Here is a 27,863-nt window from a genome sequence, read left to right as displayed (position 1 = left end):
TGAGTTCAGCCTTCAGTGTTGTTTGTTCGATGATAATGTGGATAGATAGATGGATGGATAGATAGATAGATAGATAGATAGATAGATATTTAGCTCATGTTTCTGATGAAAGGAAAAAATGAATGAGAAACCAATTTGGGAAGAAATGCATTTGTGTTATCATCCATTCACCATTCCCGGCCACACAATTCAGTAGGGTCAATTAATGGACAGTAGATTCAATATTGTAACACTTCTGGGATTGAAAAATAATGGATGGAAAGGTGCTGTGTCTCAGTTTTAATGCCAGTAGGATGAAATATAGCACTGTGAATACAATAGAAGCAGCAGTAGTAACACTATTGGGATGCTATTGGTCTCAGCAATTATGTACTGGGATGAATGATGTCCTGATAGAGACAAAACAGTTATATGCAGAGCTGCTGGGTGTAAGTAGACCCAGAACAGCACTGTTTGTGCTACATTGTCGGAGCTGTTTGCCCCAGTAATTGTGGCTGCTAGCAATAGCTGGTCAAAATGCCTCTTCGGTCTAAAGATACTCCTCCGGCCACCTCCATACACATACATGTTTGGGTCAGCCTTTTTTTTTCCTAGACAGGCCATCTCCCACCCTATGCTCTGGCTGACAGATGTAGCATCCAATCAGGACACCCTTACAGCCACCATTCAGAGCACAGGAGAGGGGCTCTAAAACAGCTCAGTGTATGTGTCATGTACTTACCTGCCTGTCCTTCTGCAATTATTCCTGCCTTGCTATGGTGGCATCACCAGTGTCGTCCAGATAATGTGGCAACCAACCCCAATAGAGTTGGTCGGCCTATCAGGGATGCAGGGCTAATCAGGTTCGGTGCCGGCGCCATGTGCTTCATGTTGGCGGGGTATTTAAACAGGCAACAGCTGTCCACAGTTGCCTGTGATTAGTCTTCCTTGCCCCACAAGGGATTTCTGACTGCTAACCCACTCCTGACTTTGCCTTTGGCCGCTGATTTGCCTCCTGACATGACATCCCGGTATTGCTTGTCTCCTATTGGACTCCGAGATTGTTTCTCATCTAGTTTAGCTAATGTGAACTTATCCAGGTTTGGGACCGTTGACCAGTTGGGGGCCACCGTTTAAGGCGGATCGTCCAAGTAGGAAGGGACAGTGGTGTGGGTGGCACTTAGGGCTGCACTGTTCCCTACCTTACATGACAGCAGAAAGCTCCTCAGTGTGAAGAGCTCCTTCCAGTGGACTTAAGCAGTTAAATTTGGTAGAATGAAATTTCATATCCACACTACACCTAATAATAAAAACTCCACAAAGTATGTCTGTCTGCTCTCCCTGCCCCTATCTAGTGCTGCATGGGAAGGAGCACCTGGACTGTTTCTGTCTCACTTCTAGATTGATAGCTTGTGGACGCAAAACACGACCGGAGATTGGATGATTGCTATACTTTTTATTGACAATGCATTTTGGGTACATAGGACCTCCTCCTATGTGAGACTTCTTGTGAGACTTCGACCCTCATTGGGCTTTGTCTCCTCTTACCAATCTCCCATGGCTGCAGTTCTGACAGGGACCTGGATGCAGTAGGGACCCAGTACTGTCAGAACTGCATCTCATCCACTCCACTGACAGTTCGGCTCCTGCCTCTGGGGTTCCAGATTGTATCAGCTGCACCAACCTCCTATGCCTTGCTACATGCCAACACTTGAGTTGCGCCCGGTCAGAAACAGATGAGCAGAACATATACCCCGTTGAAGTTTTTTGCACTTGTGCCTACTCACGCCTTTTCTCTTTGGCCACTTCCTACCTAGTGGTCAAAACTGCTGACAGATTCCCTTTAATGTTGTTATTGGAAATACTACCTTTTTTTAGATAAGTTGATATCATTGTAGCTTTCAGGATAGTGAGAATTATCATATTCCTCCTACAAAGAGGAGGTCAACAAGGAAAAATATAGAGAACAGCCCCATATAAAACAGAAGATACAGTTTTAAATGCTGCTGTCTTCCCGTCTTCACGTAGGTTTCTTTAATTACCTATAGGTAACAACGTTAAACTTTTGATAATCTAGTGTATGAATACATATTTTAATTTCTGGTTTATTTTATTCATACACTTGATATAACATAAACTAAGTATGTAAAATTCATTGTAATACTGACACATCATTGCTTGGCATCTGAGCAGATGTCTGCCTTACCCATCGTCTGAATCCTTAATATCTTCACGTTCTAAATATGTGCGTTTGTGATGCAAAATATTACTCGTCTACATTTTATGTGTTTCTTTAAGGTTAATGTATCTAACCTTTAAAGAGCTGTGTGCGCCGATATAATTGCATTAAGTGTATTACCATATTTTATTGTAAAGGGCTATATACTCAGTATGTAAGATATAGGGCTGGAAAGAAGAATCGCCTTTTATATGCTAATCAGCTGTGATATACATAACTTTACAGGACATTTAAGTAAGTGGCCTACTTAGTCCTGAGAAAGACATTTATGTCTAAAGCCATGACAGGGAATCTTTCTGTATTTTTCCAAAGGTCTATTTTATTTACATAAATCTGTCAAAGTGATGAACAGTCCGCACCATGAGTTGAATGGTTACTTTTGGCATAGTGTTCTTTACCCTTGCGACAAGTAAAGGAACGTACCGCTATTCCCATCCCCTCTGCAACCTTCTTCCATCAGAAGTCAGCTGTCCATTATCAGCCTCTCCACATCATGAATGAAGCCCTGTTCATCATTATTTTCGTAAATCATCCTGATTTATGCCTGTGTTTTAGGGATTATGCTTAAATTGTGCTCCAGGGATAAAAACACTTTAGTTGCTATTGAAGACATACAACCACCTTTGGAATATACGTCTGCAAGGTTTCTTTAGTTTTTTTTTTTGCAATATGCTTTCCAAATTCACTTCTTTTTCTCATGAAAAGCAATGTTTTTGTACATTTCCTTTCATGCCATCCAGGGCGAGTGAAAAGCCTTTTTGAAGTGCTAGCTTGTTTAAGCGATACCACTGTTTTAGTCTAATGAATACAGTCTTACAGAGAGGACAATCCGACATGGCTCTGTATGCTGGTATCTCATTTGGCCAAGCTCAGGGTTTTTGGTTTGAAATTCTTTCACTGCTGAAAAACCTGATTAACCTTTGATATTCACGTGTGCGCACTGGCTGGCGAGGGGCAATGAGGTGACGCAGAGTTAATGGCAACCATATGCTTGGATTATTGAGGGTGCCTGCAAGCCAAAAGAGCTCTGTCATTGACTGGCACTAACTTCTGTTTCAGGTTCGGTGTGGAGATTACTGATGAAGATTTGGAGCAGCTACTTGACAGAATCCCCCTTGACGAAGATGGGAATGTCAGATACCCTCACTTCATGGCAATGTTTGATTCTCGGTAATTAATGTCTTCTGTTCGTCCATTCTTTGCAGGCAGTTTGCACTTAGAATACACTCTCCACAAGCATTGCTTTAGACAATGCTTCATTTACAGACATTCTAGAAGAATAAACACCAACAAGCAAAAGACCACACAGTATCCATAAATAGTAAATTTTTATTAGAACATAATAAAAGGTAGTAATAAATTATCACATTAAAATATCCACAGTCTTGAGTAGACACCACATGTCACCAAAAAGCATATCCCAAGGATCACATAATAGTCAAAAGTAAATTGGTTGTCAAGAATTAGGCATAACGAATTCTGGTTCTGGCTGCATAGCTAGTACATTGTATAGTTACAATATAGTGGTTTGCCTGAATAGTTATAGTGCAACAGTATAATTTTAATATAATCTTAATATAACCATGATATGGTCGTATATCCATATAATCTATTGCAGGCAAACGCTCTCAAAAACAATCTAGCATTCCTAAAGTCTAAAACATGTAGAAATAAATAAATATACCAGACCAGAGGATCCAAGGGACCCCCGGGAATAAGCTTTGGGCGAAAAGTACGTTGGGGTGATGAGATCGCAGTCCCTTCTTTTGCTTATTGGTGTTGTGGGGATACGCTCTGGTAGTTAGAACTAGTGGATGCAGTATAGAGGCAAAGTACACAGTTCTTAAATCAAACAGCGGTGTTTATTCACACATTGGTGTATAACAAAATGCAGATAAGGTGTATCACAAAACGCAGGTGGCTTGGTGTTTGTTCACACACAAGGAAAGTCCATAAACAATAAAAGTCACCTTTTCTCCTGGGTGTTAATTCACACCCTGTTAGCAGTTCAGCTTCATCAAGTCCATAGGCGGCCTGTTCGCCTTTAGAGGGGCCTGAGTCCTTCAGCCCGACTCAAACTTCAAATCCCAGAACAGCCCTTAGTTCACAGCACACAGACTCCTGAGCTCCACTGTCAGAGGGAGGTAAAACCACCACACCTGGCAGTGCTGGCTGATTTTTATGCCTTTTTTTACTGCCTAAATAAAGTATGCTAAAATTATTTTATTATATTAATTATTAAAATTATCTGCAACAAGTTAGGCTTGGTAGGGTGAGAGGGGATATCTCAGACTGATGATGCTGATCCCTACAATCATCCCTACCACTAAAACTCCAAAATATAAGGAGTCAATGATATGTGGCGTGTTCCTCTATCTGCCTGGGGTGTACTGGTGACATCCATACATAGGCACCTGATTGAAACAGTGAGTGAATGTGACAGGTCTCCTATAAGAGAGACTCTGCACACCACACAATGTCAGGTAACACTACTAGGATAGTCCAATCCCCAGCCGATGATAAAATATAGGAACAAGCCACTAGGCTCCTACAGTCAGCAAGTCAATCTGTAGCTGTTTCCACAGAAATAATTTGCTCGACGCGTTTCTCTTGTCCAACTTGTTTGTTGGTTCATCAGGAGCAAGTTACTAAAGCCACTGTTGTCACCGTATGTCACCCCCTCACACCGGGTGCATCACAGAGCAACAGGAAGCCTTAGAAATTATCTGACTGAGTAGGAACTACATGCAGTTGGTATAATGCATGTAGCCCTGTTTTAAACACCAAGCTCACTGTCACCGTTTCGATATTATCCCCTTACACTGGGGATAACGGTTGACAAAGAACTCAGGAGCATTTTATATTTTCACATGAGATGTGCTGAACGCCACTGATGACGTGCGTGCAGCAGAGAGCCTTCGGCAATGCGGCCGTAACCCGCGCGTAGCGCGGACTTGTTTAAATGGAGGAAACACCTCCCATCTATGAGGCCACCTCACCAGATGCCCAATCCGGAGCAGGGCACGTCATCCGGCTGCACATCATTTGTCCCGTCGCAACCGGATGACGCGCATCCCATCTCGTTATCAGTAAAGGACTAGGAGAGCTATCGCTCCACCCACCCATCGACGTCATCCATAGGGGAGGGGGAGAAACCGATGACGGATGTCTTCTCTCTTTACTGCATTAGTTATTATAGCAAAAAGGAGGAAATATATCAGTTCTGTAATGATTGCTAGAGTTGCACATATCAGAGGGCATTAGTAATAACAAGATGCATAGCCAGCAATATGAACACCTACAGTATTATAATTATTCAAGGAGGATGATCCCATACTTCCCATACTAAATTACAATGAGGTGACAATATTGATGGAAAAGAAATGTACAGGAATAAACACCAGAATTATCCAGTTTAGTACATCCAGTGTTTATATAGGACATAGCGGATCTCAAGGAGGTCAGCATGTCACTACTCCACAGATGTCATATCGTAAAAATGATTTCACGGCAAAATGGAGAGTGATGACAGCAATTAGAGGTCATTCAATAAAACAGGCAAAAGAAATCGTGTCATTAAGGCCATTAGGTTTCACAGTATTAAGAGTGAATGTCCACTGTGCCTCTTTCTTAAGCAGCAGCGCGTCGATGTCACCTCCCCTCGGTGGTGGCCTAACATGTTCTATACCTTGGAATTTAAAACAGTCCAAATTGCCAGGGTGGCAAGTGGCCACATGTTGTGCCACCGGGGTATCTCCAGAATTTTAAATTTTTAGGAGATGCTCACCAACACGCCTCCTAAATTCACGTTTCGTTTTGCCTGCATATTGAATGCCACAGATACAGGTAGCTAAATACACCACTCCAACTGTTCTACAATTAATGAAGGACTTGATAGAGTATTCGTGTCCTGTGATGGAGCTCTTGAATTTAGTACTTTTCAAGATAGCTCTGCAAGCAACGCAGCTCCCACACTGATAGGTGCCATTAGGTTTGTTGGTTCCCAGCCACGTGGCATCCCTGGGGCTAACAAAGGCACTGTGAACCAGTTTGTCCCTGATATTGCCCCCTCGTCTATATGTGATCATGGGGCTACTGCCTACCAAATGACCAACATCCGGATCAGTTTTCAGAATGTCCCAATTTTCAGTGAGTAGCCTGCGTATCTCGCTACTTGCTGTATCGAAAGTACCGATAATTCGTATCTGTGCCTCTTCAGATGTTCTATTCCTAGGATGCAACAGTTCTTCTCTATTACATGCTGCTGCATGTTGATATGCTTCCTTCAGAATAGGTTTAGGATAACCTTTATCTGTAAACCGTACTTTAAGGTCATCAGCCGAGGCCTTGAAGTCGGACCATTGGGAGCAATTACGTCTCATCCTGAGATATTGCCCCTTTGGAATGCCCCTCTTGAGCGGGTAGGGGTGTCCACTCTCCCATCTCAAGAGGGCATTCGTGGCCGTCGGTTTACGAAACACCTTTGTTGCAATATGACCCGAAGGGTCAATCTCAATCGTAAGGTCCAGAAAGGTGAGTCGTTTTTCATCAATATCTGATGTAAAAAACAGACCCAAAGAGTTGCTGTTCAGTCTTGAAACAAAATTCAAAAACCCCTCTTTCGTGCCTCTCCACAGAATGAAAACATCGTCAATGAACCTCATCCATAATAATATGGATGAGGTCCACTGTTCCATTTCCTCGTTAAAGACAACCTCCCTCTCCCACCAGCCCAGGTAGAGGTTAGCAAAGGTTGGAGCACAAGGGCTCCCCATTGCCACCCCCCTGAGCTGGCGGTAGAGGGAACGGTCAAACAAGAAAATGTTGTGATGCAGAATAAAATCCAACAATGTGATCACGAATTCATTGTGCTCACAAAATTGTGACCCCATTTCCAGTAAAAAAAGCATTCGCTGCATCACAGCCTTGCTTGTGTGGGATGGAGCTATATAAAGCTTCGACATCCAAACTGGCAAGTTTGTGCTCCAACCTTTGCTAACCTCTACCTGGGCTGGTGGGAGAGGGAGGTTGTCTTTAACGAGGAAATGGAACAGTGGACCTCCTCCATATTATTATGGATGAGGTTCATTGACGATGTTTTCATTCTGTGGAGAGGCACGAAAGAGGGGTTTTTGAATTTTGTTTCAATGACTGAACAGCAACTCTTTGGGTCTGTTTTTTACATCAGATATTGATGAAAAACGACTCACCTTTCTGGACCTTACGATTGAGATTGACCCTTCGGGTCATATTGCAACAAAGGTGTTTCGTAAACCGACGGCCACGAATGCCCTCTTGAGATGGGAGAGTGGACACCCCTACCCGCTCAAGAGGGGCATTCCAAAGGGGCAATATCTCAGGATGAGACGTAATTGCTCCCAATGGTCCGACTTCAAGGCCTCGGCTGATGACCTTAAAGTACAGTTTACAGATAAAGGTTATCCTAAACCTATTCTGAAGGAAGCATATCAACATGCAGCAGCATGTAATAGAGAAGAACTGTTGCATCCTAGGAATAGAACATCTGAAGAGGCACAGATACGAATTATCGGTACTTTCGATACAGCAAGTAGCGAGATACGCAGGCTACTCACTGAAAATTGGGACATTCTGAAAACTGATCCGGATGTTGGTCATTTGGTAGGCAGTAGCCCCATGATCACATATAGACGAGGGGGCAATATCAGGGACAAACTCGGTTCACAGTGCCTTTGTTAGCCCCAGGGATGCCACGTGGCTGGGAACCAACAAACCTAATGGCACCTATCAGTGTGGGAGCTGCGTTGCTTGCAGAGCTATCTTGAAAAGTACTAAATTCAAGAGCTCCATCACAGGACACGAATACTCTATCAAGTCCTTCATTAATTGTAGAACAGTTGGAGTGGTGTATTTAGCTACCTGTATCTGTGGCATTCAATATACAGGCAAAACGAATCGTGAATTTAGGAGGCGTGTTGGTGAGCATCTCCTAAAAATTTAAAATTCTGGAGATACCCCGGTGGCACAACATGTGGCCACTTGCCACCCTGGCAATTTGGACTGTTTTAAATTCCAAGGTATAGAACATGTTAGGCCACCACCGAGGGGAGGTGACATCGACGCGCTGCTGCTTAAGAAAGAGGCACAGTGGACATTCACTCTTAATACTGTGAAACCTAATGGCCTTAATGACACGATTTCTTTTGCCTGTTTTATTGAATGACCTCTAATTGCTGTCATCACTCTCCATTTTGCCGTGAAATCATTTTTACGATATGACATCTGTGGAGTAGTGACATGCTGACCTCCTTGAGATCCGCTATGTCCTATATAAACACTGGATGTACTAAACTGGATAATTCTGGTGTTTATTCCTGTACATTTCTTTTCCATCAATATTGTCACCTCATTGTAATTTAGTATGGGAAGTATGGGATCATCCTCCTTGAATAATTATAATACTGTAGGTGTTCATATTGCTGGCTATGCATCTTGTTATTACTAATGCCCTCTGATATGTGCAACTCTAGCAATCATTACAGAACTGATATATTTCCTCCTTTTTGCTATAATAACTAATGCAGTAAAGAGAGAAGACATCCGTCATCGGTTTCTCCCCCTCCCCTATGGATGACGTCGATGGGTGGGTGGAGCGATAGCTCTCCTAGTCCTTTACTGATGACGAGATGGGATGCGCGTCATCCGGTTGCGACGGGACAAATGATGCGCAGCCGGATGACGTGCCCTGCTCCGGATTGGGCATCTGGTGAGGTGGCCTCATAGATGGGAGGTGTTTCCTCCATTTAAACAAGTCCGCGCTACGCGCGGGTTACGGCCACATTGCCGAAGGCTCTCTGCTGCACGCACGTCATCAGTGGCGTTCAGCACATCTCATGTGAAAATATAAAATGCTCCTGAGTTCTTTGTCAACCGTTATCCCCAGTGTAAGGGGATAATATCGAAACGGTGACAGTGAGCTTGGTGTTTAAAACAGGGCTACATGCATTATACCAACTGCATGTAGTTCCTACTCAGTCAGATAATTTCTAAGGCTTCCTGTTGCTCTGTGATGCACCCGGTGTGAGGGGGTGACATACGGTGACAACAGTGGCTTTAGTAACTTGCTCCTGATGAACCAACAAACAAGTTGGACAAGAGAAACGCGTCGAGCAAATTATTTCTGTGGAAACAGCTACAGATTGACTTGCTGACTGTAGGAGCCTAGTGGCTTGTTCCTATATTTTATCATCGGCTGGGGATTGGACTAGCCTAGTAGTGTTACCTGACATTGTGTGGTGTGCAGAGTCTCTCTTATAGGAGACCTGTCACATTCACTCACTGTTTCAATCAGGTGCCTATGTATGGATGTCACCAGTACACCCCAGGCAGATAGAGGAACACGCCACATATCATTGACTCCTTATATTTTGGAGTTTTAGTGGTAGGGATGATTGTAGGGATCAGCATCATCAGTCTGAGATATCCCCTCTCACCCTACCAAGCCTAACTTGTTGCAGATAATTTTAATAAATAATATAATAAAATAATTTTAGCGTACTTTATTTAGGCAGTAAAAAGATACACATTGAGTTAGTACGTAAACGCTACTGTGAACAACTAGTTAATTTGATTTTTATGCCTGGCAAAACCCGGCCTGGAACATGGGGAGTAGTCGCCCACCCAGCACTTTGACTTCTCCCAGTAAGAGCTGTCCCGGATCAGCTATGACAGCCATGCTAAATCTCAAAGTGTCAGTTAACAATAGCTGCTGCTGACACATAAAATACCGGCTCTTACTTCACCGAAGCCTGGAACCTCGGTGACACATACCTTCCATCCACAATGATTCTAGGTACGTTCTTACAGTGTTTATCATTGTAATTCCACACAGAACAAAAAACTTATTGTTATAGGTGTTATATACACTACATTCTTCTAGAATGTATATAATATATCAGTACAAAGGACTTCACAGAATAATTTTGATTATTTCAGTTTTTGAAACGATGATTAAATTCAACCATTTGATTTTGTCTAACGTGGCATGGGGAAATTTCCTATCTCCACTCCAAAATACACATTTATCCAGTACAAGAGCAAACCGCAGTATCAGGAGTCATCAAGCACTAATGTTAAAGGGAACCTATCACCGGGATTTTGTGTATAGAGCTGAGGACATGGGTGCTAGATGGCCGCTAGCACATCCGCAATACCCAGTCCCCATAGCTATGTGTGCTTTTATTGTGTAAAAAAACCCGATTTGATCCATATGAAAATTACCCTGAGATGAGTCCTGTCCCTGACTCATCTCATATACAGGACTCATCTCAGGTCAATTTGCATATGTATCAAATCGTTTTTTTTACACAATAAAAGCCCACCAAGCTATGGGGACTGGGTATTGCAGATGTGCTAGCGGCGATCTAGCAACCCATGCCCTCAGCTCTATACACAAAATCCCGGTGACAGGTTCCCTTTAACCCCTTAGGGACACAGCATTATTTCACCTTAAGGACCAGGCCATTTTTTGCAAATCTGACCAGTGTCACTTTAAGTGCTGATAACTTTAAAACACTTTGACTTATCCAGGCCATTCTGAGATTGTTTTTTCGTCACATATTGTACTTCATGATACTGGTAATATGAAGTAAAAAAAATTCATTTTTATTTATAAAAAATACCAAATTTACCCAAAAATTTTTAAAAATTGCAAATTTCCAAGTTTCTATTTCTCTACTTCTATAATACATAGTAATACCTACAAAAATAGTTATTACTTTACATTCCCCATATGTCTACTTCATGTTTGGATCAATTTGGGAATGATATTTTATTTTTGGGGGATGTTACAAGGCTTAGAAGTTTAGAAGCAAATCTTGAAATTTTTCAGAAATTTTCAAAAACCCACATTTTAGGGACAAGTTCAGGTCTGAAGTCACTTTGTGAGACTTACATAATAGAAAACACCCAAAAATGACCCCATTCTAGAAACTACACCCCCTCAAGGTATTCAAAACTGATTTTACAAACATCGTTAACCCTTTAGGTGTTCCACAATAATGGCAAATGGTGATGCAATTTCAGAATTTAGATTTTTGGGCAAATTTTCCATTTTAATCCATTTTTTCCAGTAACAAAGCAAGGGTTAACAGCCAAACAAAATGCTATATTTATTGCCCCGATTCTGTAGTTTGCAGAAACACCCCATATGTGGGCGTAAACTACTGTATGGGCACACAGTAGGGCATAGAGGGAAAGGTGCGCCGTATAGTTTTTGGAAGGCAGATTTTGCTGGACTGTTTTTTTTTTACACTATGTCCCATTTGAAGCCCCCCTGATGCACCCCTAGTGTAGAAACTCCATAAAAGTGACCCCATTTTAGAAACTACGGGATAGGGTGGCAGTATTGTTGGTACTAGTTTAGGGTACATATGATTTTTGGTTGCTTTATATTACACTTTTTGTGAGGCAAGGTAACAAGAAACAGCTGTTTTGGCACCATTTTTTGTTATTTTCAACATTCATCTGACAGGTTAGATCATGTAATATTTTTATAGAGCAGGTTGTAACGGATGCGGCAATACCTAATATGTATACAACTATTTTTTTTTATATAAGTTTTACACAATGATTTCATTTTTGAAACAAAAAAATTCATGTTTTAGTGTCTCCATAGTCTGAGAGCCATAGATTTTTCAGTTTTTGGGAAAATATCTTGGGTAGGGTCTGATTTTTGCGGGATGAGATAACGGTTTGATTGGCACTATTTTGGGGTGCGTATGACTTTTTGATCGCTTGCTATTACACTTTTTGTGATGTAAGGTGACAAATAATGGCTTTTTTTTACACTGTTGGGTTAGATCATGTAATATTTTTATAGAGCAGGTTGTCACGGACGCGGCAATACCTAATATGTATACAATTTTTTTTATTTATGTAAGTTTTACACAATGATTTCATTTTTGAAACAAAAAAAAATCATGTTTTAGTGTCTCCATAGTCTAAAAGCCATAATTTTTTCAGTTTTTGGGCAAATATCTTGGGTAGGGTATGATTTTTGTGGGATGAGATGATGGTTTGATTGGCACTATTTTGGGGTGCGTATGACTTTTATGATCACTTTTATTACCTTTTTTGGGAAGTAAGGTGGGCAAAATTTCAATTTCATCATAGTTTTTTATTTTTTATTTTTATGGCATTCACCGTTCAGGTAAAGTAACATGACCGTTTTATAGATCAGGTTGTTATGGACGTGGCGATACCTAATATGCGTAGGGAATTTTATTTTTTTCATTTTTAATCAGTGATAAATGTGTTTTTTGATTTTTACTTTTTTCCCCACTTCTTCTTTTTTTTTTTTTTTTACCCAGACCCACTTGGTTCTTGAAGATACAGTGGGTCTGATGTCTGTATAATACAGTACAGTACACTATATAGTGTATTGTACTGCATTTTACTTACACTTTGTCTGAACAGATCTATGCCTTTAGCACAGATCTGTTCAGCACCATGGACAGCAGGATGCCTGAGAAGGTGTCCTGTTGCCATGGGAACCTTCCCCGTCTGCCACAACTGAGCAGACTGGGAAGGGGAAGTAGGGGAGCTGTCTGGGGGCTCCCTCCCTCTGTCACCCCATCCTGTCTGGGGGTTGAAAAGGCACAGCAGCCCCCCGATGGGAGAGGGAGGGAGCTCCCTGACTGTTATTAACCTTTTCCATACAGCGGTCCGCACAGATGTCAGCCGTTTATACCAGAGTGTCAGCAATGTGCTGACACTCTGGTATACCCACTGGACACTGAATATTCAAGAGAAGGCCTCCCGCACCGCCTGTAACCCCCTTCCTGCACCACCTGCCGCATAATAATCATTCAGGAGTGCAGGGGGGGGGGGTGAAAAATATATATTTTCGGCATTTTAAAGTTTCTGATCCCCGCGGTCAGGGACAGGGACCGCTGGGATCAGAAACTGCAGAAAGAGCAGCAAACTGTGGGTCTGAATTCACCTGCGGTTTGCTGCGATCGCCGACATCGGGGGGTCACAGAACCCCCCGGCGCATTTAGCCTAGGTGCCTGCTCAATGATTTGAGCAGGCACTGGGTTCCGATCAAATGAAAATACGTAAATATTACTGTATTATAAATATATTCCCAAATACCTTTCAATTGGCTTGTTTTGTCTGGGGAGCAATGATTAGGAGAAACAAAATGGACACTGTCTGTTAAGCACACACAAAACCTGTCCTAATCACATAGCAGGACAAGTTACTTCACAACACTGAGGTAAAAAGTTGCCTCATCCTCCTCTCTGCTCTGCTTGTCAGGGATTATGATCCTGAATACAGTTTAATATGATATTTTGCTGAATCTTTGTGGGAATGGAGTTCATGAGGAGACATGAAGTACAGAAAGGATGGACAGGACAGACTGTGGTAATGTGGGGCTGTGGTAATGAAGACTGTATACAAGTGCTGCTGCTCATTAGCCACATCTGCTCATGAACTCAATTCCAACAGAGATTCAGCTAAAGTTGTTCTTATCTGTATTCAGGATCATAATCCCTTACAAGCAGAGTAGAGGAGGAGGATGAGGCAGCACTTTACCTCAGTGTCGTGAAGTAACTTGTCCTGCTGTGTGATTAGGAAAGGTTTTGTGTGTACTAATAGGACAGCGGCCATTTTGTTTCTCCTAATGATTTCTCCCCAGACAAACGAGCCATTATAACTAATAAAAAGGGATTTGGAATTATATTTATAATTAAGTAATATTTAAGTATTTTCATTTTTTTAATTCCTGGAGAACCCCCTCTTTTTTTAAAACTTTATTAGTAATCTTATAATTACAACATTCTCTTCTATCGAGAATAAAATGTCAATGAGATTATCCCATTTATTTACTTTATATTTTTGTACCTATTAATATTATTTTGGGATCCTTAAAGGGGTTGTCTCATCTGAGACAATGGGGGCATATCGCTAGGATGTCACCCCATTGTTTGATAGGTGCGGGTCCCAGTGGTGAGAAAGGAGACCCTAAAATGGTGTAGGGCACACTGAGTATGCGCAGCCACCCTCCATTCATTCTTTGGGGCCGCCGAAAATAGCTGAGCACTCACTCGGCTATTTCCGTCCGGCCCATAGAAGTGAATGGGAGCAGTGGCCGGACATGCGCGATGTGCTCCCATTCACTTTTATAGGAAGAGGTACGAAAAAGGTCTCAGATATGCTGCCTGTTCTTCCTGCGCCGCAGGTCCCAAAGTGAAGTGGGAAAAGTTTACACTATCAGTCAATATAGGTTGTAGGACCACGCTGCATTAAAACTTTCAGATGTATTCCCTTTCAAGTAGAGCCCAGAAGCACTTTTAGGCATAGGAGAACATCGATACCACGCCAGTCACCTCCGCTCTAATTGAGCCCCTCTGCAATTTAACAAGGGTCGCACAAATAGTGAAGCACCACAAACACTGGTCGGTTATGAAGGGTTTAATATACTCACAAACAGCAACGAATAAAAGCTTTTCATAAAACACTAAGGAGTTCAAATGTTCCCGCCCTCAGCGTTTTATGAAAAGCTTTTATTCGTTGCTGTTTGTGAGTATATTAAACCCTTTATAACCAACCGGTATTTGTGGTGCTTCACTATTTGTGCGACCCTTGTTAAATTTCACATGGGCTCAATTAGAGCGAAGGTGACTGGCATAGTGTTGATGTTCTCCTATGCCTAAAAGTGCTTCTGGCTCTACATCTGGAAGTTTTAATGCAGCGCTGTCCTACAACCTACATTGTCTATAGGGAGAGCGCTTGATGATGGCCAGACCGGAGTCCTCCAGCCACCACTGTGCCTACTCCGTTGTTGATTTAGGTGCGGATTTTAGCGGTGGGACCCGCACCTATCAGACATTACGTGTATATCCTAGCAATATTCCCTCATTGCCTCAGATGAGACAACCCCTTTAATTGAATCCTCTTGTGTGCATATAAAAGTGGTGAAGGATATATCCATTTAGCCAGTATAATTTTTTTTTTGCAGCTAATAAGACAAAAGTGCATCTCTTGATTACATCATTAACCCCTTTTCACAAATGAATATTCTAATTGTTTAATTTATATATAGGTAAATAAAAGGTGAATTTGGGGGAAGGCTGGCAATGTTATAAAATAAATCGAAAGAAACCTTACTCACCTATTGAATATCCCCTGTTCCAGACCCGAAGCTCCAGTGCTCCTGGTGGTCTGTGCTTGTCATGCCCGACTACTCCATAAGATAGCTACAACCAATCACTGACCTCATCGTTATGTGATGTAGTCACAGATGTCATCAATGCACAGATTACATACCTGACTACCGTAGGTAAAGGCTGAGGCCATAAACTGGCTCCAGCGGTCATGTGGGTAGGTCAGGGTTGTCATTGCAACAGTGCTGGAGGCATACATCACTAACAGCACTTGAACAGCAGTGCTGGAGTGGCAGGGGATTCGAGTTTCTTCCTACTTTTATAGTATTCCAAGCTATCCCACAATATTTGGAAGTCTTGGAAAAACCTATGAAATATTCAGCCATAATTACACAAGCTTGTCTAGTCCCACATGACTCAATGCTATATATTCCAGGTTGCATTCAATGGGAATGAAAACTGTACCACTGTGGCATATATGTAAACGTATTTGCCCTTTCCTGATTTCTTCGATTTTTGCATATTTGTTCACACTTGAATGTTTCTGATCATCAAAACTGCTTCTATCATTAGACAAAGATAACCAGAGTAAACACAAATGCTGATTTCATTTATTGAAGGAAAAAGTTTTTTTTTTTTTTAACAATTCTTTATTATTATCGTGTTACAATAAAGCAGATGATACATTACATTCAAAGTAGATCATATCTTAAATGAATTACAAAACTGAGGCAATTATAACTATCTGGTAACACAACTATTATTTTACTCAGTTATCCCCTCCCTTCCAAGAGTTCCCCCTACCCTTCACCTCTCTGGATAACCCTTATACTCCCCCTGATCTTCTTCATTATAGGCATGGTTCACTGGACACGGACCTCATCTAGAAAGCCATCATCCTCTTATTTTCAATCTACCTAGCTGGCTTTTCAGCTCTTCTTGTAAATACCATGCTGTCAGTTGAAAGGGTTCCATCAGTGTATTATACTCAGAGTCAGGTATATAATCCAGAATGAACCTTCTCCATGTCCGATATAGTTTTTTTCCTAAGATTTCTTTTCTGGTTAGAGCGTCTAGCCATTCTAAATAAAAGATTTGGTGTAGTTGTCTGAGTAGCATTACGGCACTCGGGACCTCTGACTCAAGCCACCGTGATAACAGGCATCATTTAGCTCCTACTACCACTTTGTGTCCTAACATGGTAAGTCCCGTCTCGTCCCCCACCCCACTAACCCTGGGTTCCCATTTGGTATCTGCCTGAAGTACAACTAACGCCGGAGATATTGCTGTCTGACGATTGCAGGTCCGTCTCAAGATTTGGGTCACCTGCTTCCAAAACTCTCCCAACTTCGGGAAACTCCATAGGCTGTGGAAAAGGTCAGTTTTTGCAGTGGCGCACTTAGGGCAGGCTGTAATTCTGTTCGGTCTAGCCACTGTCACCAGCAGGTCAAAACCGTACAGTACATGGTGGAGAATCTTAAAATGTGTTTCCCTCATCCTTTCATTTAACACTGCCTTATTTAAGGCAAGTATGCCAGCACGAGCCACTGATTGAACATCCTCGATGCCCAGCTTATTGCACCACTTTTTGAATAGCCCTTCAGATATAGAATCATCCTATGCATCTCTCAGTACACTATATAACACTGAAATGAAGGTTTTGTTTTTGTTCTCAAGAAAGGAATTAAATTTGTTCTGTCGCAATTCCTTGGATACATTCTTGACTAGTATGAGTTTATAGTGGCTCACCCTTCTGTTTACCAGGTTCGGTGCTCTAACTATGATGTGGTTCACCCTAACCACATAAGGAGTTAACAGTAAAGAAATGTATAAATTATAGTGAGCACTCAATATCTGTGGTCATATATCAGGTCTGTTAATATAACTAATTTATTAGATCATGAAATTACGCATACAATAGATAGGATAGAAATAGACAATATAAAATATAGTACCTTAAAAATTATAAATATAAATAATAAAATATAGAGAAACACAATTTGTTATACTGATAAGAGCAAATATATCACTAGAAATTGGTCACTTAAAATTAGTATTGTGTCCTTATAGAGGCTGCGACTTTGTTGTTATGGGTGTCGCAACATTGTTCCCAACGTTAATGTCTCAGTTATATCACTGATATATCCGTGAGTATAATTATCCAGAGGTACTCACTGTTTGGGGTCCGGCTCGTGTGTAACTGTCCGTGGTGGCGTCCCACCGTGGGTCAGTGCACTCACCCGGTGTGGCGTTGTGGAATATCTTCCGATGTTCACGGTCCGCGGTGTTGTTACGGTAATCCTGCTCCCCAAGAGACCGCTGTGCGTCCCACGTGTAGCTGGCGTCCTGCGTTTTTTGCTGGCACTACACGTGATCAGGGCGCCGGGGAGGTCTTTACCCAATGCAAGGTTGTGGGATATCTCCCGATGTTCAAGGTCCGCGATGTGATTACGGTAATCCTGCTCCCAGGTAGCCGCTGTGTGTCCCACGTGTGGCTGGCGTCCTGCGCTTTTTGCCGGCACTCCACGTGATCAGGGCGCCGGTGAAGTCTCTACCTGTAATTGGTTCAAGACTCCTGTGATGGATTAGGAATAATTTTGATCACCGTCTATGCGGTCGTGTCCGTAGTTACGTGTGCTGATCAGCTCCGATGGGTTAAAGTGTCCAGTCGTCTGTAAGGATCCCAACCGCTATACGCGTTTCAAGGTCTCTGACCTCTTCCTCAGTAGCTAGTTATGGGATCCAAAGGTACTTCCTTATATATCCTGGACGGGTTACACCTTGTTTGCTTAATTAGGGATCATTGCAAAATCTGGTTTGGAGTCAGGTAATTTAAAATACCTCCTTATGTTTTTAAATGAAGACATTCATCATTATATAATGCTCCTTATGCCTTGACATTAAATAGACCTGACTAAAATTCATTATAAATTATTTCACAATCCTTAATGTATTTAGCATAAATTCATATATATTTATAATCAGTGCATGTTAAAATTGATAAAATAATAATATAATAATCATGGTAAAACTATACAATTGCGCTTCTTCTCTGTATATAATGTTAAGATATTAAAAGATACATAGTGATATTTATTCGATTAAAACATTAATTTAAAATCTATATATATTCATCTGTGTTTTCTTATTTGTAGTGATGTAAAGGAAGTGGGGGCTCCCAACTAAGCGGAGATCGGGGTGCTGATTTTACCGCTATAACACCGATGTCCCGTCCGCTGAGAGCACCCACCTCTTGATCTACTAAAAGCCAAATATTTCAAAATCTGCATTAAGACCCTCTGGTAATAAAGTGTTAAAATCATATATACGTCTCGCCTCCTGTCTTGACATATTAGAGATGTGATCACCTCCTCTCCAATGTATATCTATTTTTTCGAATGCCATAAACTTTAATAGGGAGGGATCCTGATTGTGGTGATATTTAAAATGCTTAGATAGTGAATGTTTCTCGTATCCTGTTCTAATCTTAGTCATGTGTTCTGCAATTCTGACTTTTAGTAGTCTCTTCGTTCGCCCTATATATTGTTTTTTGCAGGGACACTCAATCATGTATAAAACGTTTGCTGTGTTACATGATAAAAATGTATCAATAACATACGAAAATGAGTTTGATGTGGAAGAAATTAAATTAGTTTTTTTTGGAAATTTCGTGTTTCTACAATTGCTACAAGTATTACACCTATAAAATCCCTTTAGGTTAAAATAATTTTTATAAACATTTTCCTTTTTATTTTTTACAGTTGGTGCTACTTTAGCACCAACTGTAAAAAATAAAAAGGAAAATGTTTATAAAAATTATTTTAACCTAAAGGGATTTTATAGGTGTAATACTTGTAGCAATTGTAGAAACACGAAATTTCCAAAAAAAACAAATTTAATTTCTTCCACATCAAACTCATTTTCGTATGTTATTGATACATTTTTATCATGTAACACAGCAAACGTTTTATACATGATTGAGTGTCCCTGCAAAAAACAATATATAGGGCGAACGAAGAGACTACTAAAAGTCAGAATTGCAGAACACATGACTAAGATTAGAACAGGATACGAGAAACATTCACTATCTAAGCATTTTAAATATCACCACAATCAGGATCCCTCCCTATTAAAGTTTATGGCATTCGAAAAAATAGATATACATTGGAGAGGAGGTGATCACATCTCTAATATGTCAAGACAGGAGGCGAGACGTATATATGATTTTAACACTTTATTACCAGAGGGTCTTAATGCAGATTTTGAAATATTTGGCTTTTAGTAGATCAAGAGGTGGGTGCTCTCAGCGGACGGGACATCGGTGTTATAGCGGTAAAATCAGCACCCCGATCTCCGCTTAGTTGGGAGCCCCCACTTCCTTTACATCACTACAAATAAGAAAACACAGATGAATATATATAGATTTTAAATTAATGTTTTAATCGAATAAATATCACTATGTATCTTTTAATATCTTAACATTATATACAGAGAAGAAGCGCAATTGTATAGTTTTACCATGATTATTATATTATTATTTTATCAATTTTAACATGCACTGATTATAAATATATATGAATTTATGCTAAATACATTAAGGATTGTGAAATAATTTATAATGAATTTTAGTCAGGTCTATTTAATGTCAAGGCATAAGGAGCATTATATAATGATGAATGTCTTCATTTAAAAACATAAGGAGGTATTTTAAATTACCTGACTCCAAACCAGATTTTGCAATGATCCCTAATTAAGCAAACAAGGTGTAACCCGTCCAGGATATATAAGGAAGTACCTTTGGATCCCATAACTAGCTACTGAGGAAGAGGTCAGAGACCTTGAAACGCGTATAGCGGTTGGGATCCTTACAGACGACTGGACACTTTAACCCATCGGAGCTGATCAGCACACGTAACTACGGACACGACCGCATAGACGGTGATCAAAATTATTCCTAATCCATCACAGGAGTCTTGAACCAATTACAGGTAGAGACTTCACCGGCGCCCTGATCACGTGGAGTGCCGGCAAAAAGCGCAGGACGCCAGCCACACGTGGGACACACAGCGGCTACCTGGGAGCAGGATTACCGTAATCACATCGCGGACCTTGAACATCGGGAGATATCCCACAACCTTGCATTGGGTAAAGACCTCCCCGGCGCCCTGATCACGTGTAGTGCCAGCAAAAAACGCAGGACGCCAGCTACACGTGGGATGCACAGCGGTCTCTTGGGGAGCAGGATTACCGTAACAACACCGCGGACCGTGAACATCGGAAGATATTCCACAACGCCACACCGGGTGAGTGCACTGACCCACGGTGGGACGCCACCACGGACAGTTACACACGAGCCGGACCCCAAACAGTGAGTACCTCTGGATAATTATACTCACGGATATATCAGTGATATAACTGAGACATTAACGTTGGGAACAATGTTGCGACACCCATAACAACAAAGTCGCAGCCTCTATAAGGACACAATACTAATTTTAAGTGACCAATTTCTAGTGATATATTTGCTCTTATCAGTATAACAAATTGTGTTTCTCTATATTTTATTTTTTTATTATTTATATTTATAATTTTTAAGGTACTATATTTTATATTGTCTATTTCTATCCTATCTATTGTATGCGTAATTTCATGATCTAATAAATTAGTTATATTAACAGACCTGATATATGACCACAGATATTGAGTGCTCACTATAATTTATACATTCTTGACTAGGCTCTTCCCATAGTTCCTCACTTGCACATAGGGAAACAGATTTCGTCCCTACAAGTTCCATCTATCTTCCAATTCCGATATAGTAGCCCACCTAGCCTCCCGTTCATGAAAGAGATCCCCCATTTTCATATTGTCCCGGGATAAAATTAGGGTTATTATGTATGGGGAGATGTTTGGAGAACTGGTACGAGAGACCAAATAGGTTCCTAATATTTTTCCATACTATAATAGTATCCCTTAAGATTAGTGATCGACTTGCCACATACGGGAGTTTGGGCAATTTTGTATGTAAGAGAGCCAGCAGATCCCAGGGCACAGCTAATTGTCTTTCCATACGTAATAGTTGGAATAGTAAGACGTGCCATTAAACAAATCTAATATGTGCCTGCTGAGGCAGGTTATATTGTAACCCTGTATATCTGGGAAGTTGAGACCTCCGTGTTCTTTCCACAGTTTTAATTTCCTCAGGGAAATTCTAGGCTTCTTCCCATTCCAAATAAAGTGAATGAACTTGCTCTCTAGCCCTTTGACATCAGCATGACACAGGAGTATAGGAATGGTCTGAAGTGGGTATAATAGTATCGCCACCCCCATCATCTTAACCAAGTGGCAACGTCCTACCGGTGACAAAGGCAGGTTCTGCCATCTGTCCAGGTCATTTTTTATTTTGGTCAGCAATGGTGGATAGTTCAATTGATAAATGGAATGTGGAGATTTCCCTATTTTGATGCCCAGGTAAGTGATTTGCGATGAGGCCTGAGAAATACCGAAACCTAAGGATTTGATATAAGAGCCTTTGTCCCCTTGGGCTAGGGGTAACAGCTCACATTTGGAGACAGAAAGTGCTTTTCAACCCTACCTGGCATTATGTGATTTAGGCAGGGTGCTGAATCTCTTTAAAGAGAGCAGTCCTGTATGGTGACTTACTGGAAGCGATCCAGGGTATAGAGACTTATTGGCAATGCTCCATGGGAAAGTAATATGCAAAAAGTTATCTCCCAAGAAAGAGAACCATCTCACTAGTACCACCTATGGGGTTTCTAACCAGAATCTTAATTCTGGACAAATTATCCCAAGATCACAGACAGTCAACATTTTTTACAGACAAATTGGAAAACCATAATGAATGATAAAGAGAATAAGTAATGCATGTCTATAGCTCCATATATTGATAGCACCTCATTACCAGCGTTTACTGTGAGATGTCTCATCAGTACTGGAGTAGGATTCTGACTGGCTCAATGACTTTATGTGAAAAAGCAATTATCCCCTTAGGCTACTTTCACACTTGCGGCAGAGAGATCCGGCAAGCAGTTCCGTCGCCGGAACTGCCTGCCAGATCAGGCAAAATGTATGCTAACCGATGGCATTAGCAAGACTGATCAGGATCCTGATCAGTCTTAAAAATGCCTGATCAGTCGAAAAAATGCATTGCAATGCCGGATCGGTCTTTACGGTGTCATCCGGCAAAACAGATCCGGCATTTATTTTTTTCACCTTTTTTTCAGTCTGCGCATACGCATAACAGAACGCCGAATCCGGCATTCCGGTATTCTGAACGCCGGATCTGGCACTAATACATCCCTATGGGAAAAAATGCCGGATCCGGCGTTCAGGCAAGTCTTCAGTTTTTTTCACCGGAGATAAAACCGTAGCATGCTGCGGTTTTCTCTTTTGCCTGATCAGTCAAAACGACTGAACTGAAGACATCCTGATGCAAACTGAACGGATTACTCTCCATTCAGAATGCATGGGGATAAAACTTATCAGTTCTTTTCCGGTATAGAGCCCCTAGGACGGAACTCTATGCCAGAAAAGAAAAACGCAAGTGTAAAAGTACCCTTAGCTAGTAAATCAACCAAATTCAATTAACAATTGAGTTCAATTTCACTAGTGATACCTAGGCATGCTTACTGCCAGACAGATTTAATCTAAATAAAAGGCTATGGACACCTAATTTTCATTTTCAACAGTTTTTACTCTACAGCTTTTACTTTCACCACATCTACAGACTATTACTTTCTGTTTTATAGTTAAACTGTAAGGAAACTTCCCTGATGGCTAGATGTATTGCCCTTATTTCTGAATTCCTGACATCTTAAACACTCAAACTGATAGGAATGTAGACATAATGGGTGTTTATGACCTGTCAGGAGTTCAGGGATAGGGGATACACATTGAGCCATCAGAGCAGCTCCCTGATGGATTCAGTATAAAACAGAATGCACTAATCTGAAGATGTAGTGAAAGTGAAATCTGTAGAGGGAAGACTGTTACATTTTTTTTTAATAAAGACAGAAAAAAAATATTTTAGCCCAAAATGAGTAAAATGCCACCAACAGTTTCAATAGAGTTTAAATAGAACTTGTCTGGCAATGTGAAGCAGGCTAGAAGGTCTCAAAAAGCAGCACAGAATGCCATATTCTAAAGAGATTTAAATACAGGTGCAAAACAAAGTCATTGAAATCTGGGACTGTAGTAAACTTTAGTGAGAGTAATTATCCACAAATGAAGAAAACAAGGGACAGAGCTGGACATTTCCAGAACTGGCAAGCCTATCAAACTTTTATCAAGAGCACACTGATGACTCCCCCAGGAGGTCACAAAAGAATCCAGATGAACGAATTGCAGGTCTCACTTACCTCAGTTAAGGTCTACACACACCTTTCCATAATAAGAAAGAGACTGGGCAAAAATGGCATCCATGGGAAATGGCATCCAAGGTTCATCACACATTTGCTTAAAAAAAAGAACGAGAAAAAAAAAATCTATATAACCCGCAAGACTTTGGGGGCTTTATTCTATAGACTGACGAGGTTTTGGGAAGACATAGATCATGTGACATCTGCTATAAAGCTACCACTGCATTTGATCGTAAGAACATCATACCAAAAGTCCAACATAGCGGTGTTAGTATGATGGATTTGCCTCGTTTCTGCAGGACCAGTGCTGACATACTGTGGACTTGTCATAATTGATGGGACCATGAATTGTGCTCTCTATCAGCAAATCTTGAAGGAGAATGTCTGCCTGTCATTTGACCCCTGTACCTCAAATAGATCCAAAGATCTCCTTATTCATTGTTCCAATTGTTTATATCAAGCTAAATTTTTGCTAAATTTATATCAAGTTGCCAGCCCAGGGAATGTGTCTTTTCTGCTGTAGCTGCAGCTCTCTCCCTATCACAGCTCAGGAGGCAGTTGAATGATGGAACTCAACATATATGTCCACCTCAGTGAGGTTGACAGAGAAATGAGAAAATTAACAGCCAGCAGGTGGCACTATATAGGTACATTTTATTGACGAAAACACTGACTATACTACATTTTTAATTACAACCCCTTTAACTCTTGTTCACTTTGAGTGGTCCTCAATAAGCCTGGGCAACCATGTCATACTCTGCACATAGTTTGCCAGGAGTCAGGATGTGCCCAGAGTGACTTCTGGATCAAACACATTAGCCCCACGTATCTTCTGTATGAAACAGTAGAAACCCAGCGGCTATGGCATCCGCCGCACTCGGGCGCCATCTTTAAAGTGGGACAGCCTCCATACATGTACAATGGATGTCATGAAGGAGTAAAGGAACCTCTGATCTTTTGGTTTGCAGAGGAAAGGAGCATTCATAATAACTGATCTATAAAATGAGCCTGATACTTATGCTACACAGTAAAGGCCATAAAAAAGTAAAAAAAAAATAATGCTGGGATTGTTAGTTTTGGTCATCTCAACTCACAAAATTATATAAAAATCAATCAAAAAGTTAAATGTACTTCAAAATGGTACCAGTAAGACTACAGCCCGTCCCACACAAAAAAGCCCTCATACAGCTGCCTAGACAGAAAAATAAAAATGTTATTGGTCTTAGAATACAGTAATGCAAAAAATTACTTTTCATAAAAAAGTGATTTCATTATACAAAAATAGCAAAATATATATATATAGTACAGACCAAAAGTTTGGACACACCTTCTCATTTAAAGAGTTTTCTTTATTTTCATGACTATGAAAATTGTAGATTCACACTGAAGGCATCAAAACTATGAATTAACACATGTGGAATTATATACATAACAAAAAAGTGTGAAACAACTGAAAATATGTCATATTCTAGGTTCTTCAAAGTAGACACCTTTTGCTTTGATTACTGCTTTGCACACTCTTGGCATTCTCTTGATGAGCTTCAAGAGGTAGTCACCTGAAATGGTTTTCACTTCACAGGTGTGCCCTGTCAGGTTCAATAAGTGGGATTTCTTGCCTTATAAATGGGGTTGGGACCATCAGTTGCGCTGTGGAGAAGTCAGGTGGATACACAGCTGATAGTCCTACTGAATAGACTGTTAGAATTTGTATTATGGCAAGAAAAAAGCAGCCAAGTAAAGAAAAACGAGTGGCCATCATTACTTTAAGAATAGAAGGTCAGTCAGTCCGAAAAAATTGGGAAAACTTTGAAAGTGTCCCCAAGTGCAGTCACAAAAACCATCAAGCGCTACAAAGAAACTGGCTCACATGCGGACCGCCCCAGGAAAGGAAGACCAAGAGTCACCTCTGCTGCGGAGGATAAGTTCATCCGAGTCACCAGCCTCAGAAATCGCAGGTTAACAGCAGCTCAGATTAGAGACCAGGTCAATGCCACACAGAGTTCTAGCAGCAGACACATCTCTAGAAAAACTGTTAAGAGGAGACTGTGTGAATCAGGCCTTCATGGTAGAATATCTGCTAGGAAACCACTGCTAAGGACAGGCAACAAGCAGAAGAGACTTGTTTGGGCTAAAGAACACAAGGAATGGACATTAGACCAGTGGAAATCTGTGCTTTGGTCTGATGAGTCCAAATTTTAGATCTTTGGTTCCAACCACTGTGTCTTTGTGCGACACAGAAAAGGTGAATGGATGGACTCTACATGCCTGGTTCCCACCGTGAAGCATGGAGGAGGAGGTGTGATGGTGTGGGGGTGCTTTGCTGGTGACACTGTTGGGGATTTATTTAAAATTGAAGGCATACTGAACCAGCATGGCTACCACAGCATCTTGCAGCGGCAAGCTATTCCATCCGGTTTGCGTTTAGTTGGACCATCATTTATTTTTCAACAGGACAATGACCCCAAACACACCTCCAGGCTGTGTAAGGGCTATTTGACCATGAAGGAGAGTGATGGGGTGCTGCGCCAGATGACCTGGCCTCCACAGTCATCGGACCTGAACCCAATCAAGATGGTTTGGGGTGAGCTGGACCACAGAGTGAAGGCAAAAGGGCCAACAAGTGCTAAGCATCTTTGGGAACTCCTTCAAGACTGTTGGAAGATCATTTCAGGTGACTACCTCTTGAAGCTCATCAAGAGAATGCCAAGAGTGTGCAAAGCAGTAATCAAAGCAAAAGGTGGCTACTTTGAAGAACTTAGAATATGACATATTTGCAGTTGTTTCACACTTTTTTGTTATGTATATAATTCCACATGTGTTAATTCATAGTTTTGATGCCTTCAGTGTGAATCTACAATTTTCATAGTCATGAAAATAAAGAAAACTCTTTGAATGAGAAGGTGTGTCCAAACTTTTGGTCTGTACTGTATATACATTTTGTATCATAATTATATGAAATCACATAATAAAGGTATCATGTTATTTACCCTCTCACTACGAACCCTTTATAAAATAAAATAATTCACAGAATTACTACTATTTGGCAGCTTGTTTCTAAAGAAATGGAATAAAAAGTTATCAAAATGTCATATGTATCCCAAAATGGCACCAAAGGAAACTACAGCTGTTCCCACAAAAAAATAAAGCTCCATCAATAAAAAAAAAAGTTATGTCTTATGGTGACACAAAATATATATTTTTTAAGTGATTTTTATGGTGTAAAACTAGAAAAAAAAACATTTATATAAATTTGGTAATTGCCATAAACATAGCTGCCCAAACAATAAAATTATTATGCCATTTATACTGCTTGATGAACCCCATAAAACTCACTGACAGAATAGCTGTTTTTTGTTAATCTAACCTCCAGAAAAATTAAATAAGAACCTATCAAAAGTAATATGTAATCCAAAATGGTACAAATAAAAACTAGAGTCTATTCCACAAAAATGCACTTGAACAAATGCCTCAATGGAAAAATTGAAATGACACAAAAATCTAATGATTTTAATAAAAAAGTGATTTCTTGATTCAAAAAGTAGTAAACCATAAAAAAGTTATAAAAATCATATCAATTGAATAAAGTAATCATATTTATATTGCATGGTGAAACCCATACAAAATAAGAATCATCAAAAAGTCAACTGCAAGTGGTAGCTATAAAAACTACAGCCCATCCTGCAAAAAAACCTTCTCATATAGCTGCCTCGAAAGAAAAACTTATGGCTGGATACTACAACACAAAATACAAATAATTTTTTAACCCCTTAAGGACCCTGCCATTTTTCACCTTAAGGATCCGGCCATGTTTTGCAAATCTGACATGTGTCACTTTATGTGGTGATAACTTTAAAACGCTTTTACCTATACAGGCCATTCTAAGATTATTTTCTCGTCACGTATTGTACTTCATGACAGTGGTAAAATTGAGTTAAAAAAAGTATTTTTATTTATAAAAAAAAAATCCAAATTTACCCAAAATTTGGAAAAATTAGCAAATTTCCAAATTTCAATTTCTCAACTTTTATAATAGATAGTAATACCTCCAAAAATTGTTATTACTTTACATTCCCCATATGTATACTTCATGTTTGGATCATTTTGTGAATGCCATTTTAT

General features: G+C 40.5%; 1 protein-coding gene across 3 annotated transcripts in view; it reads left to right on the top strand.

Moving 5' to 3' along the window:
- LOC122934684 (EF-hand calcium-binding domain-containing protein 6-like) overlaps window positions 1-27,863 on the top strand; it is a 159,875-nt gene that overhangs the window by 63,212 nt on the left and 68,800 nt on the right. For all 3 annotated transcript variants that reach the window (XM_044290365.1, XM_044290445.1, XM_044290522.1), the window contains exon 13: window positions 3,278-3,388. In XM_044290365.1, the coding sequence (XP_044146300.1) occupies window positions 3,278-3,388 (111 nt within the window). The remainder of the gene's footprint in view (window positions 1-3,277; window positions 3,389-27,863) is intronic.

Source organism: Bufo gargarizans, chromosome 1 (genome assembly GCF_014858855.1).
Source record: "Bufo gargarizans isolate SCDJY-AF-19 chromosome 1, ASM1485885v1, whole genome shotgun sequence".
Classification (NCBI taxonomy): Eukaryota; Metazoa; Chordata; class Amphibia; order Anura; family Bufonidae; genus Bufo; species Bufo gargarizans.
The sequence above is the reverse complement of the archived record's forward strand: the minus strand, read 5'-3'. Positions and strand labels throughout refer to the sequence as shown.